At 44.2% G+C, this 21450-nt stretch overlaps 1 protein-coding gene across 1 annotated transcript; it reads right to left on the minus strand.

Moving 5' to 3' along the window:
- Nucleotides 1–5442: 5442 nt before the first annotated feature.
- SLC7A13 (solute carrier family 7 member 13) lies at nt 5443–13970 on the minus strand. Its single transcript, XM_082234931.1, has 5 exons — nt 13847–13970; nt 12181–13478; nt 8877–9008; nt 7271–7635; nt 5443–6248 (listed from the first exon to the last, which is right to left on the minus strand). The coding sequence occupies exons 2-5, from the start codon at nt 12902–12904 to the stop codon at nt 6015–6017; spliced, it is 1455 nt and encodes a 484-aa protein (XP_082091057.1). The 5' UTR covers nt 12905–13478; nt 13847–13970; the 3' UTR covers nt 5443–6014.
- Between the last annotated feature and the right edge of the window lie 7480 nt (nt 13971–21450).

The following is a 21450-nucleotide window of genomic DNA, read 5'->3' on the forward strand; positions in this document are numbered from 1 at the left end:
TATATAATGGATATTGCTATTTACAGTACTGCTGTGGTTATTTATTACCCATCATCAAGTACCCATTTGAATGCTCCCAGGGGTATTGTAATTTGTCTGCCATGCAGTGTCCCATTAATTTTGATGTTTCCCTTTCGTCTTCCTGTATTTTTTAGGAATTTAATGAGGCTTGTGCATGCAGTTCTTTTTTGAGTTTCCCCACTACCCCCAAAAATGTAACCGCTGCTCATGATGGTTAAAAACCAATTGAAAGTGCCCACTGAGTTGGTGCCAGTGTACAGTGTCACAACTGTCTCAGAGGAGAGGAGACCCCCAAGAGTAGGATGGTTTCTGCAGCCCCTACAGGGCGATGCAACCATGATGCCTGTGGCGATCACACAGGGTTCCCGGACGTTTCACTGTCTATTGATCCCTGTGCCACCACATTATTTCTCGCTGCCACCACCCAGGCCCTACCTGGTACAATACTGAGTCCAGTCAGGTTTAAATTGGAACATAAAATTCTGTTTATTTATTGCAGTTTAACAAGTGTGTGGTTTCATAAACGGTATCGGTCAATTACAATCATGGGGTGCCTATCCAGACCTATGACTTCCGCTACCTGCTCTCACTCACTAAACCACCTCTCAGATATTTACTTGTCTTCCTAGCTCCTAACTGTTCCTGACTCAACTTATTTCGCTACACTAACTCAACCTCCCCACAGACTCTATCCCAATTCACTCCCACTCCAACCAACCACCCAACTCCCAACGAACTCCTCCTTTGCCCCTCCCAGAGCTGGTTTTATAGTCCCTCTGACTCCACCCCCCTGGGTTCTGATTGGGTAACTTGTTTAACTATTTCACCTCCAGCACTCTCATATGTTAACGTCACAATGCCACACATGGTTCCCTGTATTTACCTGCTGCAGAATGAAGGAGCTGTGCGCTCTGGCTACCTTCAGTTCAGATGCAGAAGTAGCCAAGCAACCAAGACACAGTGGCTTTCCAGGCACTTTCTGTCTCCTAGGGGACTCAGTAGAAAATCTAAGGGCTCTCTAACATAACATAACATAACATAACATAACATAACATAACATAACATAACATAACATAACAACATAACATAACATAACATAACATAACATAACATAACATAACATAACATAACATAACATAACATAACATAACATAACATAACATAACAACATCCTCCTGTCACTGCAGCTTGCCCCAAGTGGACCATCTATATAGTGGTGCCTCGCAAGACGAAATTAATTTGTTCCGCAAGTTTTTTCTTCTTGCGAGTTTTTCGTCTTGCGAAGCACGGTTTCCCATAGGAATGCATTGAAAATCAATCAATGCGTTCCTATGGAGACCGTCCGGGGACAGAGGGGAAGCGCCGCTCTGTCCCCTCTTTTGAAGCAAGGGGCGGCGGGGAGATCGCTTCTTCCCGCCGCCCCTTGCTTCAAAAGAGGTCCGGGGACAGCGGGAAGCGCTTCCCGCTGTCCCCGGACCTGGGGCTGCGGGGAGAAGATCGCTTCTCCCTGTCGCCCCTTGCTTCAAAAGAGGTCCGGGGACCTCCTTCGTTTTGCGAAGCAAGCCCATAGGGAAATTCGTCTTGCGAGGCAACTCGAAAAAACCTTTCGTTTTGCAAGTTTTTCGTCTCGCGAGGCGTTCGTCTTGCGGGGCACCACTGTATTGGCCTTGACCTACAGGGATGTGATGTATTGTTATGGAGCCGAAGGCAGCGTGGAATGCATATGGCTCTCAGGTGGTCCCCCACCCAGGCACTAACCCAACCCAGACCTGCTTAGCTTCAGCCAAGTGGTGGCCTTGTACCTTCAGACCTCGCAGGCAGTAACATCTCACCGGGCTCGCAGTGACACTGTGTACTTCTGATAGATTCTTGGGGATTGACTTCTCTCTCTCTGAATACAGTATATACAGTAGTACGTACCTCGGGTTACAAACACTTTGGGTTACAAACGCTTCAGGTTACAGACTCTGTAGTACCCGGAAGTAGTACCTCAGGTTAAGAACTTTACCTCAGGATGAGAACAGAAATCCAGCAAGGTGGCAGCAGGAGGCCCCATTAGCTAAAGTGGTACCTCAGGTTAAGAACAGTTTCAGGTTAAGAACGGACCTCCGGAACGAATTAAGTTCTTAACCAGAGGTACCACTGTGTGTGTGTATACATATTCCATCTATATCTCAGTTATTATTCAATGGTTACATTCTTTGGGATAATAATATCCTTTTAAAGTCAAGTGGTCCTGAGTTGCTCAGAAAAGTTTCAAAAGCAGGGCACGGACAGAATAGATTTTAAGTTCCTGACCTAGAAAATGCTTTATCTACATTTTTACTTTGCAAAAATAATAATAATGAGTCGCTGCTGTTTCTCTTGCGTTCTGCATAATCTACCTACTACTTCAGGTCAGATATTGTTTGTGTGGTGCCATCTGCTGGACGTATTGATAGGTGCTCCCTAAATACCAATAAGCCTGGCATCCCAAACCCAATTATTTGCTCAAGGATAACTGCCCGTACCGCTGTTGTAGCATCGCTGCATTTCTGCAAAGCACATCCGGGTTCATGCACCCTGTGTATAGCACTGCCGCCTAAGGCTGCTACCTGTTTTGTGAAATGGAACTTTGGGTTAGCTATTGACACTCCCAATCTCAAGTGAATCACTTAAGTGCAGACACAAAACATATGCAAGAGCCACAATATACAGGTCCATGAACACTCATGATTTGTGTTCAGTTTTCCATGGCCATAACTCCCAGACTGGTTCAAACATATGAACTCAAGACACCCATCTGTTTTCTATAACCGAAGCATTAAAATAAATTATTGGATAATTTGTTGTGACCAGTGGCGTAGCGTGGGGGGTGCCAGGGGTGCCGGCTGCACCGGGCGCAACATCTGGGGGGGCGCGCTCGCTGCCTCCGGAGTCGCCGAAGAGCCTCGGGCGCAGGCTGTAGCGGAGCCGCATGTCTCGCGGAACCGACGAGCTGTGCGCGCGTCCGGGCTGAAGGCGCCCGGCAGGCAGCGGCTCTCAGCGCTCACCGCGGAGGACGCGCCAGGCAGCCCCTCCTCACAGCCCCGCCTCCGCCGGTGCTGCTGCAGCTGCTGGGCCGTTGCATTTTCCTTGCCTCTCTGCCCACCTCCTCCTCCGGGCAAGCGGCGTCGTTTGGGCGGCAGCGGGGGGCGCAAATTACTTGCCTTGCCCCAGGTTAGGGGGCGCAAATTACTTGCGTTGCCCCGGGTGCTGACAACTCACGCTACGCCGCTGGTTGTGACGCAAAAACAGAGGTGAAGTATTCAAACAGGATATGTGTACAAGGTTTTGATTGCAAAACGGCTATATCTCATCCACGGAACCTCTGAAATTCTATGTCCCTGTTATTGGATAGTTTCTTATGGATCATGCAAGTGACCCATGCCGGGGGTGGGGTCAAAGAGTCAAGAGTAACAAGGGGTAATATGAAGAAATGAAATTTATCTATGGAATCTGATGTTGAGTCTTCTTCATTTTGTAGCCTCAGGGCAGTTATCAACTCACCCATGAATGCAAAATGGCAGTTGACCAAAATAATTAAGATTTTCAACTTAATGTATAGAGCAAGGGTAGAGAGATTGGAGACTGGGTCGTATTGGTAGATTTCTGTGATGTATATAGGCAAAGATTCCTGGCTTCCAGTTGTTTAACAATAGTAATAGAGTGGTACCTTGGGTTAAGTACTTAATTCGTTCCAGAGGTCCGTTCTTAACCTGAAACTGTTCTTAACCTGAAGCACCACTTTAGCTAATGGGGTCTCCTGCTGCCACCGCGCCGCCGGAGCACAATTTCTGTTCTCATCCTGAAGCAAAGTTCTTAACCTGAGGTACTATTTCTGGGTTAGTGGAGTCTGTAACCTGAAGCGTATGTAACCTGAAGTGTATGTAACCCGAGGTACCACTGTACAGTCATACCTCGGCTCCCGAATGACTTTGGAGTCGAACGTTTCGTCTCCTGAATAATCGAAAAATGAAAGTGAGTGTTCCAGTTTTCAAACGTTCTTTTGGAACCTGAACATCCGATGGGGCTTTTGCAGCTTCCAATTGGCTGCAGGAGCTTCCTGAAGCCAATCAGAAGCCATGCTTTGGAAGTTGAACGTTTTGGAAGTCGAAAGGACTTCTGGAACGGATTCCATTTGACTCCCGAGGTACGACTGTAATAATAAAAAATGTGGGTCTTCCCCCAACACCCTAATTAGGTTGCTGAAATGAAGAAAGCTTGTGGGGGAAATCAGGAGTTGATGTCTGGGCAAAAGACAGTGAATTTAATTCTGGAAAAATAATAATTCCTGGGCTAGTCACATCCTCAGGGGCATACCTAATAGGTAGTATAAACACTGACAATTGGGAAACGCTGGCGTGTGAGTGCTCCAATGGAGAACAGCCTTTACCAAAGATGCCATGGGCTTTGAAGACACTCAAACTCAGGATGAAAGGGAGAAATGTGCTAAAATGAAGGCACGCTTGGCAAACCCTCACCATGATCAACTCCCGCCCGGAACCAATGTCCCCACTGTGGAAGGACATGTGGATCCAGAACTGGCCTCCACAGTCACTTACGGACTCACTGTTAAAACCATGTTCATGGAAGACAATCTTACACAGCTATGAGTGATCGCCAAAGAAGAAGACCTAATAAATAACAACCTTAAAATACATAATAGTTTGGGCACTGCCCTTTTAAAGAAGTTGTGGCTTCTCTCTATTCGACTTGACAAACAATTACTATGTTTAGTTTTTAGTTTAATTGTTTGAAAAACAAAACATACTAGAATGTGCTCTTAAAAAAAGACATCCCAAGAGTTTTTCCCATTATTATTTATTCAATTTATATCTCATCCAGGAGCCCAGAACAGCAAACAGATATACCATTAGAAAACAAAAGCAAAAACATTCTAAAACCTTCCAAAAACAATTACAATAAAAAAATCTGAAATCAGTTACGCTTAAACATTATTCCATCCAATGATATTATTATTAATTCCTGCCCTTCACCTAATGTCCCATTAGCATTAAAACACAAAGCTTAAACACAGTTTAACCCAAGTTTGGGTTACTAGGAACAGTAATCTTCAGCCAGCAAATTGGGTTTTCTTTTCTTTTGAAATAAAGTTTAAAATGCAAGCAACAAAAAAGGGGCAATGGGCTGCTTTCAAATTCAGAGTCCTTTAACCAGGTAACAGCTCTACTAACATGTAACATTAAGAAACATTGGGTGGGATGCAGAAAAATGCTCACACAATGGGGATTGTGTAACCTTTCTCCCACTTGTGCTTTGAGGTGGTAGTCCAGGGAGATGCAGACTGACAAATTTGTCAGTTTTAGTTTCTCTCTGTTTCTCATTTTTCAAATCTTATGTTCAGTTCACCATATTTACAAATCAGTTTGGGATTTTTTGTATCCAAATTACTCTAATACAATGCATTTTTTGTGTTAGTCTCATGAATATATCATAGCCTGAAAGTGTTCTAGGAAAAAAATATGGCATCCAATTTTCTTGTATGAGAGCACAGCAGCCACTTGGGTGCCTTGATCTCATGAGATTCCGCGGCAAGATCTCTCCCAAAAGAAATCATGTATTTTGGGCTCCATGATCTCATGTGGGACATTTGACTCACCCAGGAGCACAGGTGAGAAGACATGTATCCCAACTTTGGGACACAAGCTGTTGGAAGGTATGATATACGCATTTTACTCCATAATTTCCCCTACTACACAATTTTTTGTACACATTTCTTTGGGTTGGAGAACAGCATTGCAAAATCAGAAGTGCAAATTTCAACAGTGCGTTGCATTTCAGTTTGTGTATTGTTTCAAGAAATGCAAATTAGGTGGGTCTGCATTAAAACCAACTGTCTCCCCCAACCCCTTGGAGAGAAGGCTGTAGGAAGCAATATTCCATTTGTGCTATTCTAGATCCAAGCCACGTTCTTCACCCAAAAAAAGGCAGCCAAGTATGAACCTTCGCCCTTACTCAGATTTATAATGAGGAGGTGACACCTCCAGCAACAGCTGCAGGTAGCAAGTGATTTTGTCAATAAACGCAAAATGAATTTTAAAATGGACAAAAGGCACATATAAGAGGAGACCCCCGAGCATAAAAATGGAAGCATAAATGTACTGCACCTTTGGAGACCAGACTATAGGAGCTAAAACTAAGAACAGCGAAATCGCCACCATCCCGAAAGCGACAGGTAAGAAAACCTGCAAAACAGAAAAGGAGTTTGGGAAAGCAAATGTCAGATATATGAACAAGCATAGGGGAAAAACCTGCAGAAAAATAAAATACGTTACATATTCTGAGCAGAGATGATGTTTGTGCTGCCAACCAACTATTTTGGGGGACAGGTGGTAAGAACTGAAAGAGCCCCAGGCAGAATCTCTCCAGAGCTGCATTATGCAAGAGATTTCCTCCATTTCCTGAGTACTGAGTGATCTTCCTACAGTCACTGGGGATGGTATAAATAACTGTTCAGTCATTTTTCACAAGTGAAGCTTGGCTTGTCTCGATGCAAGGTGGTCCTGTCTCGACCTATCCTTGCATTATGGCTCATTCGTTTGGTGTTGCACTTTCAAAATTTGCCTTTGATTCTGCAACCGTAGCTGAGTAAAATGCCTGTCTCGCTTTCAGTACAGGTCCCCCTGCCATTTTCCATATGTGCACAGCATCACTGCTTAGAGTCCACCCCTATATTTTGGACACATTTTCTTTTCCCCCTAATACACACCCATGTGCAATGAAAGCTGCAATTCTAACCTCCACCTTCTCTGAATTCAAGCCCCATTGAATTTAGCAGGACTTATTTCTGAATGGACACGGCTAAGATGGCAGTGTAGATCTACCTTTTAAAAACAATTCTATCCAAAATGGCAAAATGTGATTCTGGACCATACCAAGATGTGGTCTTTTGGCAAGGTTAAAAAAGAATTCTGTCCTATAATTGCATGCTCTTCACTCAGTAGGCTCACCTCCTAATATATATAGGTTTATATAAAGGTTTATGAAGAAAACCTCTGCCTGACCTTCCAAAAGGTTTGCTGTTGGTCAGTGTATACAGTATAGACTAGATGAACCAATCATCTGTCTAAGCATAAGGCAATTTCTAATGCACATATGTCCCATCTAGTATCAGTGGGGTTGAGTTTACAGTGTCCATAGCATAAAGCTTGCAAGACTCGCGTGATATTTATACAGCAATTAATTAGGTATTTACATTTCTTTTTACCTTGTATGGCCTGTGTAGATTAGGCTCTCGGTAGCGGAGGACAATCAGGCTAGTGCAAGTTAATCCAATCATCAGCCAAACGGAGAAGCCGAAATAATTAGTTAAAGCAATTAGGTCTGATGGGATAATAAAAATGGACGCAACGACAGTTGAGAAAATCATGGCTGGCGCTGGCGTCCAGTGGTGGACATTGAGCATGGATACTATGGTGGGCAAATGTCCGGATTGGCTTCCAGCATAGGTCAATCGTCCGAGTGTAAATACGCTGCTGTTGAGGGCGCCAAATATGGAGATGGCCACAGATGCAGGAATTATCCAGGCAACTGAAGGGATCACCCTGTCGGCCCAAGTGACTGCTACAGCAACTGCAAGGAAACATCGACATCATTAGCAGACTCCTGGTTACAGTTTGACAGCTCTCCTGGATCATCAAGTTTAGTCTCATGTTTCAGTGGCCGCCAGACCATTTAAAGCGCTAGCAGTTGGAGGTACTGCATCAGGCTATCACGGCAGTATTTCAGATTGTGTACTTTCTGTTGCCATAAGAGGTGGGGCATTAGCCAAATTATGTAGATATTGCAAACACACATATACACACAGACACAGACACAGACACAGACACACACACACACACACACACACACACACACACACACACACACCTTGTTGCTGAAGTGTGTTGCAGTGATGTCATCTGTATTCCCAGAAACAAGATTGTACACCTACAGCAATCAGTAATAATGCTGGTCACAGTGAATTTATGTTGTCGTCTTCTTTACAACAAACCACGCATCATCACTTGGAAGAGAAATTCATCCATAAATTTCAATGGGATTTGAGTCTCATCCCAAAGTAAAGGGGAATTATTTTATATTAGGTATAGTTTTAAATTAGTAAAAGGCTAGCATGCTACCTTCACATTGTTGCATAACTAGTCTTGAACGGTCGCTTATTTGGTTTCATTCTTCATCCCTTACGCCTGATTGGAATAGGCTAAACAACTGACAATTTAAAATGCACTTCCAAAAATCACCAAATAGGGCTTCAGTTAAACACACAAACATAACTCTGATTTTCTGCCACCTTTAACATAGTTCATAATTGCATGCTTTTTAAACTCTGACTTTATTTACAAAATCTCTGCTTTGGTTTGCTTGAGACCCTGGCCTGCCTCGTTTTGGTTTGGTTCACTTTTTAATATGAACCTGCCTGATTTGTACTTCCTGGAGCAAAAGACAAACTGAAACACAGCTATCCTTCGAAATTCTCACTTTCCTGAACTTCTCCAATCAAAACATGCATATTGTAGAGGAAAGTGTGCACAGAAATGTATAAATGTGAACATAACATTAACAATATGGGAAATCGTTTATAAAAAAATGTTTATATTTGGGGGAAAATGCATACAAGAATAAGGAGAAATGCACATTAACATGCTGACTTTAAAAAATCACATATTGGTGCAGAGTAGTAAACTGAGCATAAGACTGGAAAAATGAGAAATGGAGAAAACACAATTGTCAGGTCATCCATCTCTATTATCTACTGAATATGTATTATATCTATGATCAGTTCTTGAATAAAAAATGCAAACCAATCAGCCTACCTGAGGAGACAACCTCCTTTGGTGTGAGAACTGTCAAGTATGAAATGTTCACAAGCAAGTAAAACACAGTTATTAAAGGAAGTGTTGTCATCACAGTCAATGGAATGTTCCTGCTGGGATTTTTAACTTCCTCTGAAATAGAAAATTTAGTAGTAGTAGAAGAAGAAGAAGAAGAAGAAGAAGAAGAAGAAGAAGAAGAAGAAAAGAAGAACTTATTATTTATTCCCCAGCCACTCTGGGCAGCTTCCAACAGAATAAAACTTCAAACATGAAAAACTTCCCTAACAGGGCTGCCTTCAGATGTCTTCTAAAAGTCAGATAATTGTTCATTTCCTTGACATCTGGTGGGAGGGCGTTCCACAGGGTGGGTGCCACCACTGAGAAGGCCCTCTGCCTAGAAATCATTCCAAAACATTTCTTTGTAAAGGGAGAAAGCATACATCGTAACTTCTTTTACTAGACTCACGACTATGCTCTTTTTGTGAATTTCCACATGCTGAATTTGAAAATTGGCGCTGAATCTTGTGAAAATCTGCTTTACATTTATTCTTATACCATGTTTTTAGCTGGCATGATTATTGCTATTCTCTCCCCCCACCCCCCATATCCTGTTGTTTTGCAAAACAAAGAATTTCACTTCCATTTATGCTTCTTCTGCCATATTTTCTTTACTAACTTATGTTTCTCCAAGTACCGTGTTGATCATTGCAAAAACATTCCCCATACTATAAAACTAAAACAGAGTAAAATCAGAAAGCACGCATAAGACCATTTTTCTAGAGGAACTCCAAGCCAACAGATATGGGGTGAATGGAGACGTCTCATGCAACAGTGGCCTTCTCTAAACCACAGTGTTTGGGATGTTCCATATGTAAAGCTTTTATTGAAACAGAAGAGAATTATTTTAAGAGTGTTCATTGCAACTTTGTGGAATTTCAGATCCCAGCCATTGTGTTTTACTGAATCAATTTGCAATGATTACATCACCGGTTGCTGCTCTGAGAACCAGTAACAATGGTCAAATTGATGCCTGTCAGGAAGTAACTGTGTGGCCCTAGTTCAGTCTTGAGGAAACAGAGCAAATATAAAGACTCAGGACAATACGTACATTATGTACACTGCTTAGGTTTGTTCAACACTCACAGCAGCTGTAACCAGGTGCAAACCAAAGGGAAGATTTCACCACCACCTTGGAATGCTCCAAGTAGGTAGTTACTTATGTGCCAACCGCTTTCCTTATCTTATGTTTCTGTTCTTGGCACAAATATACATTCCTTGCGCCAGGTATGATGGCTGCTTAAGCATAGTTCTGTAGCTTGGCTAACAGTGACCTAGCCCAGCAACAGGGAAATGCAGAGAGTTGACTGAGAGATGGGGGAGGCAACAAAGTGACTGGAGGAGGCAGGAGGGGGAGAAACAAGATGCAGCAGGGAGCAGGGAGCAGGGAGCTGGAGGAGGAGGGTGTTGGGGTGGGGAGTGAGAACAGAGGGTCAGAAAAAGAGAGGGGAGAGATAAAAAAAGAGAGGGAAGAGATAAAAGTCAAATCCAATAAAAGGTATCCTCTGGATACTGGAGAGCCAGTGTGGTGTAGTGGTTAAGAGCAATAGACTCGTAATCTGGGGAACCAGGTTCGCGTCTCCGCTCCTCCACATGCAGCTGCTGGGTGACCTTGGGCCAGTCACACTTCTCTGAAGTCTCTCAGCCCCACTCACCTCACAGAGTGTTTGTTATGGGGGAGGAAGGGAAAGGAGAATGTTAGCCGCTTTGAGACTCCTGAAGGAGAGTGATAAAGCGGGATATCAAATCCAAACTCTCCTCCTCCTCCTCCTCCTCCTCCTCCTCCTCCTCCTTCTTCTTCTTCTTCTTCTTCTTCTTCTTCTTCATATTGCATGTTTTGGCTACAGATTTCCCTAATGCTCACCACCATCAAATCACAGATCACACCTGGACCATAAAAATCAGCTCTGGTGCTCCCCAGCACAGTCATTGCACAAAAAACATGCTTTTGGGGTATGGATTCTTATGCATCCTCATAATTTTTATGAGGGATCCCCTCAAAACTGTGGGTCACATTTATATCCACAGGTATAAATTTTCTGGTGATTTGGTTACCACCCTATTAAAAAATCATGAAAATCCATCAGCTTTAAATTGATGATGCTTCTGGCGGTGGTGGAGTCCCATGTAAAATCATGCAAATTTAAGAGAATATGTCTGACTTTCACCTAGAGTCTAGACTATATTTTTAAAACCCCAAAGTGTGTGTGTGTGTGTGCGTGCGTGCGTGTGCATATGCATATGCATATGCATATGCTTTCTCTTCTGTCTGTAAGGGGGAGGGGAGAAGAAGCTAGAGACCATGGGTCCCACTGCACTCTTTCAAAAAGCCCATGTGCCCCAAAGGATTGGCAACTCCTAGATTAGAATCTAGTCCTGTCAGTCTGCAGGAACACCCTGTATTTTCATCACGTTTCAGTTTTTTTCAGACACATGATCACATATTTTATTCAAGTTCGCACCCCTGCACATGGTCTGTATAGCTTTTAAAAAAAGCATTTGGATCTCTTAATCACCCCAAATAGCTTTAAAGGTCCCCAGCAGTTCAGGGTGCTTCTGAGAGATCCTGCTTCAGCTCAGAGAAGTTCTGAATCCATCCACAGCAGCTGACTTAGAATCATAATTCAGGATTTGTCTGAATCCAATGCGTACCTTTAGTGTGCATTTAGGATCTTATACCTCACAACTTCCCTGGCTCACATCACAATACCATGGTTTACATCAGGGATGGGAAACCTTTGACCACCCAAGATGATGTTGCACTCCCATCAGCACCAGAGAGCATAGCCAAAGATCAAGGATGATAGCATTCAACATCTGCAGGGATACTTTCACATGGCTGAATCTGATCCAGAATTGGGCCTAACACTTATCTATGTGTTCCCTGATTGAATGACAGTAGCGCAAACATTTTTTTTTTAAAAAAAAACCCTGGTAATCCTGTGGTTCAGAAATGTGAGGTGGTGAGGTGGTTTAATTCTGTGTGATTAAACCAGCTGCTTTACTGTGCTCAGTACTTGTGAATTAGTTGTTCACTGCTTTAGAATAATCCACCCTGCAGTGTCTTCCCTCCTTCTCTTTCCTTGGCCTAGAAAATTATTGCTTCAGGCCTGTATGAAGAAACCAGCCAGGAAGCTGTACAGGACTCTATTCATCATCAAGAAAAGTCACTGACACCTGTGTGGAGCCTCAGTTCTATAGTCAAGACATCACAACTGCCAACTGAAAGCAAAAATGAGAGATATACCTGACAAATAGTTGAGAGACCACCAGCCGCCATATGCATAGAGCCCCTGGTAAAACGCTTCCGCAACCTGCGCAGCATCTGGGATCTCTGAGCCGAAGGCATTCTCAAACCTTGCTACGTTCTCTTTCCTCCCCCTGATCAGCAGGACAATCCCGCCAACCGCGATTACAGAGAGCGCCATCATCTTCAGGACGGTGAAAATGGTCTGCACCCAAGCAGCCATCTTGACACTTCGACCATTGAGGATCCCGAGGCACCAGAGGACCGCCAAAGCCAGACATTTCTTCAGCACGTCAGGAACCGGGCACTCACCGTAGAAAGGCTTGGTAGCGTACTCAGCAAACAGCAAGGCCCGAGCGGCATTTGAGGCGGGTTTGTTGAACATGGCCGTCCACAGAAAGATGAAAGCCAAGGGAGAGCCCAGGGCTCTCTTGATGTGGCTGTATTCTCCTCCTGAAAGTGGTAACGCTGTTCCCAGCTCTGCATAGCAGAGAGCGCCCATCAACGATACGATGCCACAAGCTGTCCAGATGATCAATGCAACGCCAACATTGAGCAAAGAATATTTCAGCACTCCAGTGGGGGAGACAAAGATCCCTGCCCCTACAATGGTGCCCACGATAAAGCTGGCACCTTCAAAATATCCTATGGTTCTTTTGAGTTGCATCTCGCCATTTTGGCTTCTATTTTCTTCATTTACCTGATCACACCCGTCGTTTCCCATGGCACTTTGTTTTCTTTTGCTGTTATTTCCACGCACACACCAAAAAAAGGATTGTTAGCAATACAAAGATCCTAATCTCCTCCTCTGACTGTAGTGAAACGTTACTTAGAACGGTTTGCAAGGTCATTACAAACCTGTATCCTCCTATGTTTAACAGGAAAAGTGCTGATGATTAACCACGCTGTTTCGAGGAAGCAGGCTGGGTCATAGAAAATAGCATTCCCCATCACCAGTGTGTTCTCAAATTAAGGCACATTTTCTGGAACAAATAGAGACCTGAAAAACAGCCGTCCTTGGGAATTCATACTTCTCTGAATTTTGCAATGCAGTTCTTCAGCCAAGTAAAGTTTACAAAAAAGGTATATGCTAGTTAATCTGTGCATAAAAATGCATATATTAGTGGAAGCCAGTGCCAAATATTTTGCTCTGCTTTGGACCACATCAGCAACTGGGGTCGTCATCTGGGCAGCCCAGGACCTCCATACACAGTACCCAGGCTTGCGCCCCAAGGAGGGTCACTTTGGTGCTGCTAACGCAGTGGTTTGACTTCACCTCCAGAGGTGGACACCATTGTCTGTCGAGACAGAGGGATACCAAAAAACAAGCAAAAATGCATTAGGTTTTTTTGTGAAAATTGCTTTGCAAAAATGTGGATAATTAGCAAAAATGCATTGTATTAGCGAAAGTTGCTTTATGTGGATAATGGGCAAAATTGCATGCAAACGTGTGCATTAGGAGAAATTCACACTAAAATGCAAGGTTGGGGAGGCTGTCAAGGCAAAGACAGATGGAGCAAAAACTCTTGACGGAGGAACCTGACTGCGTAGTAAGCTGCAGTCCTAATGTGAAGGAACAAGTCCCTCCTGAGTCCCTGAAGGGGGTGAGCACAGATAGGGAAGCAGACCTCCTTCAGTGGACCCCGTTACTTCAAAGCTTGCTTACCTGGAATGTGCAAAGGTCCTGGAAGAGATTTACAAGGAGGGTTTTCCTTTCTTTATATTTGTCCTACGAAATAGGCTGAGGTGGGGCTGCCAAGAAAGGAACAGCTTTACTTGAACAAGTCATATAAAGCCTACACTTACTGTTTGCAGGAGAGCTCTTGAGTTGTTTCCCTGCCATGGACCTGGGTATTTACAGAGTGCTGTAACACTTGATGTTCCCTGTGACTGTGTCCAGTATATAGGAGAGCAGTGAGAATATAGGAGAGCAGTGAGAGTAAATACCTTTCGATACCAGGGATGCGGGTGGCGCTGTGGGTTAAACCACAGAGCTTAGGACTTGCCAATCAGAAGGTCGGTGGTTCGAATCCCCGCGACGGGGTGAGCGGTGAGCTCCCGTTGCTTGGTGCCTGCTCCTGCCAACCTAGCAGTTCGAAAGCATATCAAACTGCAAGTAGATAAATAGGTACCGCTCCAGCAGGAAGGTAAACAACATTTCCGTGCACTGCTCTGGTTCACCAGAAACAGCTTAATCATGCCGGCCACATGACCCGGAAGATGCACGCCGGCTCCCTCGGCCAATAAAGCGAGATGAGCGCCGCAACCCCAGAGTCGGCCATGACTGGACCTAATGGTCAGGGGTCCCTTTACCTTTACCTTTTACCTTTCGATACCAACAGAAGCCATGACTGCTAAAGTTGTGTAAGAGCGCTCGAAACTTATGGTGTAGACCAGAAGAAAAATTAAAGAAATTTAGAGTGTAATTTCAATAGTACAATATCCTAGCTTAAACTGAAAACGGTAAGACAAGGGTACATTTCCACCTTCCCTTAAACAAGGCTTCTACAAGCAAAATGGCATATTTGTGTTAGACGAGGCCAAGTCTTCCACATGTGCTCAATTATGTCTGTAGAAACAGAGGCACCGCTAAAAGAAACTATTGGCAATTCCCTGGTAGCAAAGTCTATCCCAGTTTTATACTGATTACATTTTTTGATCCAGAGTCTCAAGTTGGATCAAAGGCAATTATAGACATTTGTTCCAAGTATCTAAGATAACAAAAGGATTTGTCTATAAGCAGACAGGCCTGTGGGTAAACAGGGGAGCTGGAATCTGATTACACAGCTAGACTCTGATTGCACATTCAGATTTCCTTCCTCTTGGAAATGTTTAGAATCATAGAGTTGGAAGGGATCCGAGAGTCATCTAGTCAAACTCCCTGCAATGCAGAAATCTCAACACACGGTCCCCTATCCAATGTGAAACCATTCTGGACCCTGCTTAGCTTTGTAAATATGTTTTACTGCTGTGACACTAGGATCCTCTGCCTTTTTTTGGTAAACCTTATAGAAAAGGTAACCAAGGACATGATAAATGTGTTGCTCGCTCCTGACCGCAGGAATGCAATTAATGGGTGAAAATGGGAAGCAGATTTTGGCAAAGCATTAAGAGAAACTTCATAAGTGTGGACCTGGATGACCAGATGCCAAAACAGACAAGGATCCTTCACCTTCAATAGTTGTATAGAAGAAGGGAAGTACAGCTGATGCTGCTTTTTATGCAAGCTTAAAAGCAACCATAAAACTTCCTACAAAAAAAAGAGCGAAACAAAGATATTTGGGTTCATTAACTCAGATCAAACATAAACTCAGCAGGGGATACTGGATATCAAGAAATAAAGTATAAACAGAAATATTAATTCTTCTATGCATATTTCATCCAAAACCTGCCAGCATGCAATAAATATCTGATTAATCAAATTGATGTGCTTTGTCATTACTCTCCCCTGATTATTCATTACAAGAGGCATATGGTCATAAAGCTTTACTGACTCCTTATTGATTTAGCAAATGGTCTCACTGGATCTCAGCAGCACATCAAGGACTTCATATGTGCCATTTATTTAAACAAAAACCCCTAAAAATGCCATCTGGCACTGCATTGTGCTCCTTGATGATTCAGATACTGATTTTCCTTTTTTATTGCATTTACAGCACAATCCCCTGTGTGTGTGTGTGTGTGTGTGTGTGTGTTCAGGAAATAGTATTGCACTGAGATATGTGAGATGTACCCCCAGGGACGCAATTCTTCTTAACTGGTAGTATGTACTTAACTGAGAGTAGGTGCTATTGAATGGGCATCTGATTAAACATGTATAGGATTGCTGTCATAAACTGATAGCAACGTCTATTTCTCCCAGTCTACCAGTAGCCAGCTTAGTCTAAGGAAAGAAGAGGAAGCTTTTGGCTCTCCAAATTTGGCTGAATTACAACTTCCATCAGCTGCGGCAAGCATGCCCAATGGCTAGGGATTTTGATGATTAATTAAATTTATATACCACCTTTAATCTGGAGATCACAGGGCAGTTTACAAGTTTTATAAAAGTGTAGGTTTGTTATATCTATTATTATTAATTAAATTTGTATATCGCCCCTCAACCATAGATCTCAGGGCGGTTCGCAATATAAAAATACAAGATAAAAACACAAAACATATAATATAAACAAGAACCAACCCCCCCCACCAAAAAAAACTCCCCTTCCCCCACAAACACATTTAAAAGGGTATAGTTTTCTTGCGTCCTAAAGCAATTTACAACCAAAGTAAAAATAAAATCCCATGCACATTATTAAAACAGACTTAACAGTATATCAAGGGATGCGGGTGGTGCTGTGGGTTAAACCACAGAGCCTAGGGCTTGCCGACCCGAAGGTCGGCGGTTCGAATCCCCGTGATGGGGTGAGCTCCTGTTGTTTGGTCCCTGCTCCTGCCAACCTAGCAGTTTGAAAGCACATCAAAGTGCAAGTAGATAAATAGGTACCGCTCCGGCGGGAAGGTAAAAGGCGTTTCCGTGCGCTGCTCTGGTTCGCCAGAAGCTGCTTAGTCATGCTGGCCACATGACCCAGAAGCTGTACGCTGGCTCCCTCAGCCAGTAAAGCAAGATGAGCGCCGCAACCCCAGAGTCGGCCATGACTGGACCTAATAGTCAGGGGTCCCTTTTCCTTTACCCTTTACCTAACAGTATATCACACAGAAATGTCTTTGGCACTGAAACAATTACAAGACTGGTGTCAGGCAAGCCTCCCTGGAGACAGCATTCCTGTTGTTGCCACGCTCTGGACTTACAGTGGTACCTTGGTTTGCAACCATTTTAGATTACAACAGTTTTGGATTACAACCACATCAAACTGAAGTGTGTGTCCCTTTTTTTGGATTACAACCCCCTTTTTTATTACAACCATTTATTTATTTTTGGAGGCCTCATTGGCGAAAGCACACCTTGGGTTACAACCTGTTTTGGTTTACAACCGGTACCTCCGGAACGGATTATGGTTGTAAACCAAGGTATCACTGTACTCTTGAAGTTGGCAATCACAGAAGGGCCTCAGATCTCAGAGTTCAGGCAGGTTCATGGTGGGAAAGGCAGCCATACAAAACTATTAATGGACCTTGTAGAAGGCGGTGGCAGAGCTCCATCTCCATCCGCCCCATGCATCTGCCTCCCGCCCCAGTGCTCCTCTGCTTTCCTAGCCCAGTGTTTCCCAACCGGTGTTCCGCGGCACACTAGTGTGCTGCGAGACGTTGCCTGGTGTGCCGTGGGAGGGAGGCGGGCGAGTCGGGCGGCGAGAGGCGGGGCGGCGGCAGCGAGGAGAGGCCGCCCAGTGCGGGGCTCTCGCCGTCTGCCTGCCTGGCTGCGTGCGTGGCGCTGACGTCACGGGGCTGTAACGTGCCCCACATAGGCACACGCGGGGCGGCGAGCGAGCTCCCTCCCACATCCCATCGCCGCTCGCTTTGGCCGGCCTACTGGGCTGTCGCAGGCGGAAGGCCTGCACATGCGCGAGGTTTTCGCACCTTCGGGATTCCCTTCACGTCTTCCTCCTCCTGGGTCCTTGAGAGCGCGGGAAGCGGCAGCGCGAGACCGGCGTTGAGCCTGGTAGGTATTGCGCTTGCCAAGGCAGTCATTTGGGAAATGAAAATTTGCAAAGCAAGCAACCAGTTCAATCTGAAGTACGTGTATGCTTAATATCCTGTATCTAAAACCTGTTCTGCCCCCTCCCCCACACTTGGTGCCATTTTCATCTACACATGCAGCAGAGTAAGTTGACCCAGAATAGTACCAATTCAGATGGCAGATGGGAGAATGACAGTGCTGAATGCTTTCCCAGGTAGAACAGTCCCTGCAAATAAAAACCTAGCATATTTGGAAGAGGGATGCTAGCCTAACCATTACCTTCTATGCTGTTACTATTTTTTTTTTTTTTTTTACATAAGTAAAAAGTGACCTTTCCCCATCTGGCATGGTGGTGTGCCTCGAGATTTTTTTCATGAAACAAGTGTGCCTTTGCCCAAAAAAGGTTGGGGAACACTGTCCTAGCCTGACCCCAGAGCTAGACTGTCCTCACCCAGCTGGTTCGTTTCCCTTCTGCCCCTTGCATCCGAGGCTCTTTTCCAATGGATGGAGATGCAGCCCTTAGTTTATGCCAGTGAATGGACTTTTTCTCCCACTGGCACTGTAGTCAAAATAAAAAAATTCCTTCCTGTAGCACCTTAAAGACCAACTAAGTTAGTTCTTGGTATAAGCTTTCGTGTGCATGCACACTTCTTCAGATACACTGAAACAGTTTCAGTGTATCTGAAGAAGTGTGCATGCACACGAAAGCTTATACCAAGAACTAACTTAGTTGGTCTTTAAGGTGCTACAGGAAGGAATTTTTTTATTTTGACTATGGCAGACCAACACGGCTACCCATCTGTAACTGGCACTGTAGTGTTTGGGCATTTCTTGTGCCACTTTGTGAAGCCCTGTGTGATAGTGGTAGCCAATGGATGGGAGTTGTGGTTCAGCAACATCTGGATGACCAAAGGTTACACTAAGGAGTAGCTATGACAAACTGTGTTAAAGTCATAATCCAGCCTATTTGACTAAGCCACGATTCCAAGATTCCATTCTAAACTGTGCATGAAGCCCTTTTTGAGAAAGTATGAAGCTGTGCAGTCCAGGAAATCACTTCCATAGATGTCCTCCTGTGTTACTGAACACAGAAGTGGTTTAGTATAGAAGAAGCAGACAAAACTATCACATGATAAAGGATTACTTGTGGGACTGCACTTTCTGCACTTTTGGGCGTGGATGATTGTTCAGTACTTGTGTAGATGATCCCAAGTCCTATGTGTCAGATCATCTCAAAGAGTCCTGAACTGAAAAGACTGAATGGTTCCTGAACTTGCAGCAAATCCAGACAAGCCAGTGGAGGCCTCAGAAAGAAAAGAAAGACTACTACTTTTAAAATTTCACAAATCCATCTTAGAATCTTAAGTTTTCGCCTCCAGAGCCCAATATATATGACCACGGCTGCTTCCAGATTGCCACTATTTTGTAACTGGAAGTGAAGTCCTGGGCCAAATTTGGGTTGTGCCATTAAAGTGATTTTGGCACTCTTGCACAATAAACCTGCTTTCCTCCCCAAAATAAAATGAACACCACACTTGTGGTGGTAAAAAAAGTGCAAGATAGCAAATGCTCCGGATATAACATTGTACTACATCCCTGAAAACTAATCAGAATGGATGCTCAATAAACAGCTGACATCATATAAATGCCCTGCAAGTTGTGTACAAACAGAATCAGGATGAATGCTCAATATACAGGTCACCTGTAAGCAACCCAAATCCCCAAGGCGTGAGGTTTTCTATCATGGATTTATTTGGTCATTTCCATTAATGAATGTATTGCATGTTCCGCTGCCCTCCATTGATTCTAATGTGCAGTGTTGGGGAAAGGAGGACAGAGATAAATCCAGATTGCCCCCTCCTGGGTGACAAACATGATTAAGACAGTGGAAATTAGGCACATACGCATTTCAGCTCATTTAGTATCATCACAGATGGCAACGCAATTTGGAGACATGTGTGCCCTTCAGATTAATGATGGGAAGAAACTCTTCATTTTCTGGAGGATGGCAAATATCTGTACATGTGCCTTATGAGAAAGAGTACATATTTTCCCTAAGGGGTGCCAGCTATGTCACTCAGGGTTCTTTTAAAACTTTTTTTAAAAAATGTATATATACAACTATATAAAGAAGTTACAGTAACAAAACAAGAAAAGTGTAAAAACATTTACATGCAAAGCATATAAAAGAATTCCATATATAAAAACAATAAAAACATTTTAAAACAACTGAAATAGCTTCCGAACAGATGCAGAACCTGGGAAGATCAGATTCTAAACAGCAATCCCCATACAGCTATAAAGCTTATTGGGTGACCTGAGTCCAATTGCCATTTCTCAACTGAACCTACCTCACAGTTGTGAGGGAAAAGAGGAGTGGAGGACCTTGCACAAATGTCCCACTCAAGCCCTATTCTCACATTATGTAAAGGGTGTTGTCATGTTTATTTTGGAGCGGGACTGCACTTTGGATCTGGACACATCAAAGAAGCGTTTCAGTTTAATACGTTGCAAACTTTGTATGAGAAATCGGGTTGGCAAAAACCGAACTCTGCAGCGCCACCTGGTGTCAAAGTGTTAGAAGAACAACACATATAAAGCACTTTTTCTTTGTCAGTGTAGCTGAGTCCCCAGTTGCACAGAGCTTCCTACAGGAAAACAGGAGAGCGAGTTGGAGTTTATTTATCGAAAACTGCATGCGGAGAGGGCAAGATCTCACATAATTTGGGGCACAAAATGGATGGGATCTTTACCCAAATCAGTGCTAACGGCAGTGACGCTTCTCCGCTCTGGCAGGGCCGGTGAGATGCCTGTGGGTATGCCATGGGGGGGGGGGGAGTTTGTTCTGCCACCTGAAGCAGCAGTCTTGCCCTGCCTGGCAGAGCGTAGCCATGATGGCAAGAAGTAGCCATGCATAGCCTCCTCATCCATGATTTGTTCAAGCCTCTTTCAAAGCCACTCAGGTTGGTAGCCACTGCTGCCTCCTGTGGAAGCGAGTTCCACAGATAAACAATGTGCTGCATAGAGAGGTACATTGCTATATCTGCCTTGAATTTCCCAACACTCAGCTCCGTTGGATATAGACCCCGAGGGTCTCAGACAAAACACCGATGACAGATGCTCATCCAAGCTCGGCTTAAAAACCTCCAAGGAAGAAGAGTCCGCAATCTCCTAAAAAGTCCCCAAAGCTGCTACTTTTCTAAAGTAGGGGAGTCGCCCCCCCCCCCTCGAACATTTTGGTTGCCCTTTTCTGAACACGGTTCTGTTACGATAGATGCAGGGCTCAGGTTGCTTGTAACGTAAATCTGGTTCAGCCTGGAACACGCGTTCCCAAGCCCCGTTATTCGTCTCCGTAGGGATGCGGAAAACAGAGACCTCAAATTAAACTGTTGTCTAAAGGGAAGGGAGTGGGAGAGATCTACTTTTTCTAGCGCTGTGGGCTGCCTGCAGCCCCACTCCTTTCCCCCAAAGATACTGTAGAAGTTTCCCCTGAGCCAAACAGATATGGGGAAAATTACGATGTGCACATGGCCAGAACTTCCGGATTCCATTTGAACGTCAGCCTATGCTGGGCAGCCGCCCGTCTCAAAAATAGAGAACCACTCTTCTCTTTCTATCTCCAAGGTGCCCGCTCCCGGCATGTTTCACAAACGCAA

Source organism: Podarcis vaucheri (assembly GCF_965113315.1).
Source record: "Podarcis vaucheri genome assembly, chromosome: 8".
Lineage (NCBI taxonomy): Eukaryota > Metazoa > Chordata > Lepidosauria > Squamata > Lacertidae > Podarcis > Podarcis vaucheri.